Source organism: Theropithecus gelada, chromosome 11 (assembly GCF_003255815.1).
Source record: "Theropithecus gelada isolate Dixy chromosome 11, Tgel_1.0, whole genome shotgun sequence".
Classification (NCBI taxonomy): Eukaryota; Metazoa; Chordata; class Mammalia; order Primates; family Cercopithecidae; genus Theropithecus; species Theropithecus gelada.
The window spans coordinates 57,810,972-57,819,331 of NC_037679.1; the positions used below are offsets into that span (position 1 = coordinate 57,810,972).

At 41.3% G+C, this 8,360-nt stretch overlaps 1 protein-coding gene and 1 non-coding gene across 8 annotated transcripts; both read left to right on the forward strand.

Moving 5' to 3' along the window:
* The first annotated feature begins 302 nt into the window (after nt 1–302).
* On the forward strand, nt 303–7,999 carry SLC25A3 (solute carrier family 25 member 3). Of its 7 annotated transcripts, none has more exons than XM_025401391.1 (8): nt 303–452; nt 686–846; nt 2,449–2,570; nt 4,507–4,686; nt 5,181–5,362; nt 6,306–6,478; nt 7,462–7,572; nt 7,659–7,999. In XM_025401391.1, the coding sequence occupies exons 2-8, from the start codon at nt 690–692 to the stop codon at nt 7,817–7,819; spliced, it is 1,086 nt and encodes a 361-aa protein (XP_025257176.1). In that variant the 5' UTR covers nt 303–452; nt 686–689; the 3' UTR covers nt 7,820–7,999. The 7 variants fall into 7 exon arrangements, with proteins under 7 accessions (XP_025257176.1, XP_025257179.1, XP_025257173.1 ...); XM_025401394.1 differs by having other exon boundaries at nt 306–452; nt 5,184–5,362; XM_025401388.1 differs by lacking the exon at nt 2,449–2,570 and adding an exon at nt 2,151–2,275 and having other exon boundaries at nt 337–452.
* Nucleotides 5,989–6,234, forward strand: LOC112635701. The gene has a single exon (XR_003122036.1). It is a non-coding gene; the product is annotated as a small nucleolar RNA SNORA53 (small nucleolar RNA).
* Nucleotides 8,000–8,360: the final 361 nt, after the last annotated feature.

An 8,360-nucleotide genomic window follows, 5' to 3' on the forward strand; every position in this document is an offset into this window, starting at 1 on the left:
ACCTAAATATATCATTAAGCATTCATGTTTTGTTTTTTAAGTGACTACTAGATACTGTGATTCACTTAAGTGAAGCGAACTGAAGCCTGTGGTCAAGAAGAGACACCTGAAGGTGAAGGGACAAAGCGAGCAGGTTAAGACCCCGAACCCGACCCCTCTCAAAAAATATACAGCCGGAACGCGCGTCTGCGCAGAACGAATCCTCCTGCGCACACGCCGGGTCGGAAGAGCAGGAGTGGGCAGGGGCGGGGATAAGGTTGCTAGGAGAACGCGATGACGCTACGGGCTCGGCGCTCTTCTCCACCAATGGGCGACGCGTGCTTGTAGTGACGCGCTGTGTGCGTCACGCCGACGACGCGCGAAGGGCACACATCTTAGGGCTGGGAGGACGTTCGGCCTCTGTGAGCGGTAACCTTTCCAAGGGAGTGGTTGGGTGATCGCCATCTTAGGGAGTGAGTGTGACCGGGCCTTCCCCTGTGGCGGGTGTGGGGAGCGAAGCCCAGAGACCCTGTGGGGCCGCTGCTTTGGCGGTGGGCCCAGCCGGGAGCAGCCTCCTTTGAAGGCCGCCGTGACTTCTTCAAGGGCGCGCAGGCGGGAAGGAAAAGGCCCGGTTGGGGTTCCAGGGCGCCGGTAACATTAACCGGCGCCTTGTCTGCCCTCTCACCGCCGCTCCCTCTTCCCCTAGAAAGATGTTCTCGTCCGTGGCGCACCTGGCGCGGGCGAACCCCTTCAACACGCCACATCTGCAGCTGGTGCACGATGGCCTTGGGAACCTCCGCAGCAACCCACCGGGGCCCACTGGCCAGCCCCGCCGCCCTCGCAACCTGGCAGCCGCCGCCGTGGAAGGTGAGATCAGACCTTGCCTGATACAGTCGTGGTCTACTCGTGGTCCGCCCAGCGTTTGAGGCCTGGACCCGGCTTGGAGGACAGGGAAGGACGAGTCCAGCCTGCTGCACCGTAGGACGGCGCCCAGTTGCTTGCCCTGGGATATCGGCTTTTTCCACCCTAGGCGGGTGTCAGATCCTTGGCCCTCCCTCAAGGGCGTGGAAGGGCTGAGGCCCTGTGTCCCTTCGTGACCTCCATGTCCCCGAGGGAAAAAAGGCCGCGACTAGCTCCTTATCTTCTCTGCCGTGAGCCCGCTTGGTCAGCCAACTAAGTATTGGGTAAAGTCTCTTCCCCAAACTACTGACCACCCACAGTTCTACTAACTGTATCACCTGTCCTTTGATTTGCCCTTAGTTTTCTTGAACAGTCCTTTCCTAAGTTTTAAATTCGTCGACGCCAGGTTCGTCATTTTAGCACTTAATTATATATGAGATAACTGGATCTCCTGTTTTCATGCGACTGGAGGAGGCAGCTTGCAGCACTACATAGGCAATAAAAAGGAGATAATTGGTGGGCATCCCTTTGGTGTGATTATCTCTTGCGATTCTTTGTGGTTGGGCCCAGCCTTAACTTAGTTGTGTGTGTTTTAAATCCTAGTGAAGTGTATACATACAGAGAAACCTGAAAATCGAATTGTAGGAGTCCTGAGAATGTTATCTACCTTATGCCTGTAAAATCGAAAGATTTTTTTCTTTAAATCACTCATGTGCTTCTGTTATGTCTTTAGTATGGATAAAGAATCCTTACTTACACTATCTGTCATTCAGTTTAAAATTAAAGCTAACATTATTTGTGTATTAAATGTATTTGACTGCAGGAATTTATGTGTATCTGTTTTTATGTTATAGGAGTTCATAAGTGGGGATAGTATTGGTTAGTGGCTAGGATAAACTTTGAAGTTGTTTGCAAGCCTTTTACACGTCGGGTGATCTTTCTGAGTTTCATTTGTACTCTGAAGTGTGCTCTTACCAGTGGTTAATAATTTGAAGTTTGACTTTAATTGTAAAAGCCGTTAATGTAGAAAACTTTTTAAAAAATGAATATGGCAGAATCCAAGCTGTTAATAGTATCAGATACAGAACCCTCATAATTTTTAAATGATCTGATTTTGGCAGTGAATTTTTTTTTAAGCCACTTAATTGGCCAAAGCTATTCAGCTGTGATAATACTATTTAACAGGGAAACAGTTTTCTTTCATTCCAGTGGCCTTAGTCATCTCTGAAGAAATACTTACTTCATTTTTTTTTTTTTTTCCAATCAAACAGAGCAGTATAGCTGTGACTATGGATCTGGCAGATTCTTTATCCTTTGTGGACTTGGAGGAATTATTAGCTGTGGCACAACACATACAGCATTGGTTCCTCTAGATCTGGTTAAATGCAGAATGCAGGTTTGTTTTGCATGCTGGACTAGAGCATATTGAAGCATGACTGACTGTTAAGTTATAAGATAATAGTCATCTACTAACAAGCTGTGTGGAAACCTAACTGTCCAGGAGGTAAGTTTATGACCAGTAACATGAATTTTATATTAAAATGCATGGTGTGTCTTCTCTTACTACAGAGTACAGTTGTGAATTTGGCTCCGCGAAGTATTATGCACTGTGTGGCTTTGGTGGGGTCTTAAGTTGTGGTCTGACACACACTGCTGTCGTTCCCCTGGATTTAGTGAAATGCCGTATGCAGGTTTGTATTGAGATGACAACATTGAAAGTATCTTTCATGTGACTTAACTTTAAATAAAATCTTAAAGCGCTTCCCAAATGAGAATTTGAAGACATCACAACTGCTAGAAACTTCAGTAGGAAACCAAACTAAAATTTCTTTAAATCGTGGGCTTTATTTTAACTAGTGTTTTAAATCCAATAAATGCCTCTATTGTTGGAGTAAATTATTCACTCTTAGACTCTGGCTGTAGATGGCTCTTTGCTGCTGCTCTTCACTTTCTGGCCGGAGTTCTTCAAGCTTACTTGTGCCCCAAATAGTCGTTTTATAAGCACCTGTGTGTTGGAGTGGGTAAACAAGTCTGTGTATTATGTGAAGTAACGATGTCCTTTATCTACTAATAAGACCAAGGCAAAGAGCACATGTAGATTTATTTAAAATGCTCTAATGCCTTAGTATGAAAATTTTGTCAGATTAGCCTTTTGTATATTTACATAACATTTTAAAATAATTTCAATGTCTTTTAATTAAGATTATTGAAACAAAAACAAGACATCAAAAATTTATTTGTTCCAAACAGGATTAGAAGTCTATTTACCTAAAAGAGAAATGAATTTGAAATATTAGGAGGGAGAGGAAGGTGATGTATACCACCCCTTCTAGTACTGGCAGAAATAGTGAGATAAGCTTTTTTTCCCCCCCATTAGTTAATATAATGGATATGAAATGTACCTTTGCTAAAACATGTTATGCATGTCTCTTGAAGTGAATTTAGTTTATGTGCTTTTTTTTTTTAACTTGGGTTTAGTTTGTTTAGTGTTCACAAAACTTTATGCTATAAGCTACTTAAAGAACTAGCATATGTTAGGAATACAGATATATCTATTATCTAGACAGTAGCTTTTAAAAAGTAGGAGGTGGGCCAGGCATGGTTGCCCACGTCTGGAATGCCAGTACTTTGGGTGGCTGAAGCGGGTGGGTCACTTGAGGTCAGGAGTTTGAGATCAGAACTCAATCTAGCCAACATGGTGAAACCCTGTCTCTACTAAAAATACAAAAATTAGCTGGGCATGGTGGCGCGCCTGTAGTTGCAGCTACTAGTCACAACTACTCGGGAGGCTGAGGCAGGAGAATCGCTTGAACCTGGGAGGTGGAGGTTGCAGTGAGCTGAGATCACACCATGACACTCCATCCTGGGCTACAAAGCAAGACAAAAAAAAAAAAAAATAGTAGTAGGAGTTGGGCGGTAAGAAATCTCTTAAGAATCAGCTTTGTTATGTATTTTTGTGGAAATTTTACCCTCTTAACTATTACTCCAAGACTTAAGTTTAACACAGAAAGCTAGACCTTAATGTACAAAAGTTTCCGTTTATAAAAGTAATCAAATGAACGATAATAAACAGTTATAAGCATAAACTAATAAAAGTTATGTGAATGTAGTTCCTCACTCAAAATATCTTAATATGACCGTGGATAACTGAAGCCACAGAAAATGAACCCTTGGATAAAGGAGAGCTACTGTTTTTTTTTTTTTTTTTTTTTTTGAGATGGAGTCTTGCTCTGCCGCTCAGGCTGGAGTGTAGTGGTACGATCGCGGCTCACTGCAACCTCTGCCTCCCAGGCTCAAGTGATGCTTCTGTGTCAGCCTCCCGAGTAGCTGGGATTACAGGCACACGCTGCCATGCCCCACTACTTTTTTGTATTTCAGTAGAGATGGGGTTTCACTGTGTTGCCCAGGCTGGTCTCGAACTCTTGAGCTCAGGTAATCCACCTGCCTTGGCCTCCCAAAGTGCTGGAATTACAGGCGTGAGCCAACGCGCCTGGCAGGAACTACTGTATTTACCTTTTGTGTAGTTGCTGAAGTTTATTATGGAACCCAAACAAAAATAATCATGAGATTAAATTTTTACGTTAACTGTTTGGTGCATTTAATTTTTTTTCCTTGTTTTAAATAAAGGTGGACCCCCAAAAGTACAAGGGCATATTTAATGGATTCTCAGTTACACTTAAAGAGGATGGTGTTCGTGGTTTGGCTAAAGGATGGGCTCCGACTTTCATTGGCTACTCCATGCAGGGACTCTGCAAGTTTGGCTTTTATGAAGTCTTTAAAGTCTTGTATAGCAACATGCTTGGAGAGGTATGTAATTAACTTTGAAATTGAACGTTCCGAGTGTTTAAGACCAAAAAGGTTCTTAGATTTTTCTGTCCTGCCTTATTTTAGCACTGAAGAAAATGGTCCTACAAAGTGAGCAACATGTCTTAAATCATAAGCCTGTGTCAGCAGAGACAGGTTGAGAAATAAAATGTACTTCATTAAGTTAAAATTCTCCTTTTAATATACTATCTTGTTTTCTAAGTAAGTTGGATTTTGAGTTTTTTAGAGAAGGGCTCTGGGACTCCTTTGCGTAGTTGCAGGGCTAACTGTACGTGACATCTAGATATTTTTTAAACATTCACATTGTTCACATAGTTACGTATTTTGTTAATGAGGTTATGAGAGACCACATATATATTCCATATCGTGTGTTACTTTATAAAATATCTGAAGCTTAGTTGTTTCCTAGAACTGTCACTTCAGTTGAATACCAACACAACAGCAATTCACGTCCTTCCTTGTGTTTTGGATTTTAGGAGAATACTTATCTCTGGCGCACGTCACTATATTTGGCTGCCTCTGCCAGTGCTGAATTCTTTGCTGACATTGCCCTGGCTCCTATGGAAGCTGCTAAGGTTCGAATTCAAACCCAGCCAGGTTATGCCAACACTTTGAGGGATGCAGCTCCCAAAATGTATAAGGAAGAAGGCCTAAAAGCGTAAGTAAACACTTAAAAATTTATATTATGAAAGTACTTATTTTAAGTGAACTTCATTTTTTTTGAGACAGAGTTTTGCCCTTGTTGTCCAGGCTGGAGTGCAGTGGCACTGTCTGGGCTCACTGCAACCTCTGCCCCCCAGATTCAAGTGATTCTCCTGCCTCAGCCTCCTGAATAGCTGGGATTACAGGCATGCACCACCATGCCTGGCTAATTTTGTATTTTTAGTAGAGACTCCATGTTGGTCAGGTTGATGTCAAACTCCTGACCTCAGGTGATCCACCCACTTCGGCCTCCCAAAGTACTGGGATTACAGGCGTGAGCCACTGCGTCCAGCTGTGAACTTCATTTTTTAGTATTAAGTCTACCAGACTTTTTAAAAAGACTATTATAACATTTAATGTCTATTTACCTGTATGTAGAACATAAACTTGAGAGGTAAAGATAAGTTAATACATGGTTTGACCCCTGGACTGGGTTTTTTTTTTTTTTTCCCCCCTAAAGTAAGGACCATTTGTCATTCTGCAAATGACTTGATATTTGGCCTAAACATTTACTATTAACTTTTAGGGAGGGCTTGTTAGTATCCTTGTGATCTATTCACAGTTAAGAATTTCCATGACTACAACATGCTTCCTTAGATCCACCTTTGTGGATGAATCTTGAACTGAGTTCCACTTGTAAACTTCTTGTTTCTTGTGGTTCCAGTCAAAGAAACATCCAGCAACTTTTTTGGTTGTATAGTCAAAGGTGCTTGAGTCATTGGCATGTAAGAGAAATATACCTGCATGTTAGTCTAACGTTCTGATAGAAATGACATGCATTTTTGCTGCCATTTGTTACTATCAGGACTCGACTCGTGTGCGGACACTTGTGTTAATAATGACAATCTCTGATAGATGAGTATATGCAACTCTGTAAAACAAGTCTCTTGATTTCCTAGATTCTACAAGGGGGTTGCTCCTCTCTGGATGAGACAAATACCATACACCATGATGAAGTTCGCCTGCTTTGAACGTACTGTTGAAGCACTGTACAAGTTTGTGGTTCCTAAGCCCCGCAGTGAATGTTCAAAGCCAGAGCAGCTGGTTGTAACATTTGTAGCAGGTTACATAGGTATGAATTACTTAGAACACACTTGTCTGAAATTATGAACAAATAATCATTTCCATTATTGGCGTTTTTTGAGAGGGAAAAATATTCCAAAGGTTATAAAGCAGTGTTTTTGTTTTCTTGTTTTCCCTGAGGCATAGTCTTGCTCTGTTGCCCAGGCTGGAGTGCAGTGGCGTGATCATAGCTCACTGCAACCTCCTCTTCCTAGGTTCAAGTGATTCTCCTGCCTCAGCCTCCCAAGTAGCTGGGACAGGCATGCACTGCCACGCCCAGCTCATTTTTTGTATTTTTGTTTTTGTTTTTTGTTTTTTTTTTTTGAGACGGAGTTTTACCCTTGTTGCCCAGGCTGGAGTGCAATGGCGCAATCTCGGCTCACTGCAACCTCCGCCTCCCAGGTTCAAACGATTCTCCTGTCTCAGCCTCCTGAGTAGCTGGGATTACAGGCGTCCGCCACTATACCTGGCTAATTTTTGGTATTTTTAGTAGAGACGGGGTTTCACCATGTTGGCCAGGCTAGTCTTGAACTCCTGACCTCTAGTGATCCACTCACCTCGGCCTCTTAAAGTGCTGGGATTACAGGCGTGAGCTGCTGTGCCCGGCCTATAAAGCAGTTTTATCTTCCTGTAACATTTTATATGCTTTTTAGGATTCATAAATACTTGCTAACTAGTTCCTAAAAGGGTCGTTTTATGGGATATCATTATTAGGCTTGGGAATGTATTGATCTTACTGTTGCACCATTTTTTTGTTGTTGTTTAGGTTATTAAGAATTTTATACAGAAAGTGTTGAATAAAATCTGAAAAACTTAAATGATTGTTCTGTTTTATATCGGATAGACAGTTTGATAACTGTACCTGTCTCACCCTGAGTCTGACTTTTATTTTAGAACTAGAAAAATATTATTTTAAAGTCATAAAAATGATTATTGGCTATGTGAAGTTTTATTTTTAACCGGCACTGTATGGGATCCTTTATATTTTTTCAGCTGGAGTCTTTTGTGCAATTGTTTCTCACCCTGCTGATTCTGTGGTATCTGTGTTGAATAAAGAAAAAGGTAGCAGTGCTTCTCAGGTCCTCAAGAGACTTGGATTTAAAGGTAGGATGATGTTTTTTTCTTGAAAGAAAGAACAACAGTTTTGGATATGTTGCATTTTTTTCATTTGCGTTTCCTGTTTGAACCAGGTGTATGGAAGGGACTGTTTGCCCGTATCATCATGATTGGTACCCTGACTGCACTACAGTGGTTTATCTATGATTCCGTGAAGGTCTACTTCAGGCTCCCTCGCCCTCCTCCACCGGAGATGCCAGAGTCTCTGAAGAAGAAGCTTGGGTTAACTCAATAGATAGATCAAAGCAAATGTGGACTGAATCTGCTTGTTGATCAGTGTTGAAGAAAGTGCAAAAGGAACTTTTATATATTTGACAGTCTAGGAAATTGTCTATTCCTGGTATAATTACTGTAGTACTCTTGCTTAAGGCAAGAGTTTCAAATTTACTGTCGAAATAAACCCAACTCTTCATGATTTGCCTGTGACTTATTTTAAAAACTTAAAAAAAAAAGATTTAGCTTTAAAATAGTTGGAAAGAATGAAGTATAAGTTAAGGAAAAAAGACAAAACTGACCATTGTTGGTTGAATATTCCAGTTGGTATTCACAAATTGTCATATGTCTCAAGTTTTATCACACAAAGTTCCTGTATTTTTAGGGAAACAGACTTTAAATTTCTAAAAACTTGATTTAATTATAGTTAAATATGTATAGTTATTTGTGGTTATTTTGGCAAGGAAATGTCAGTGTATACTTACATTTTTGCAGCATGTACTAAACTTTTTTTATGTTGATGAGTTTGCTAATCCTTATTTGTAAGACAAGGTAACCCAAGT

Excerpts from the sequence above, each read along its gene's own strand:
- SLC25A3 (XM_025401388.1), top strand. The coding sequence starts at position 690 with ATGTTCTCGTCCGTGGCGCACCTGGCGCGGGCGAACCCCTTCAACACG. Across the intron at positions 6,479-7,461 it reads ATTTGTAGCAGGTTACATAG|CTGGAGTCTTTTGTGCAATT; the intron begins GTATGAATTACT and ends ATATTTTTTCAG. Across the intron at positions 7,573-7,658 it reads CAAGAGACTTGGATTTAAAG|GTGTATGGAAGGGACTGTTT; the intron begins GTAGGATGATGT and ends TGTTTGAACCAG.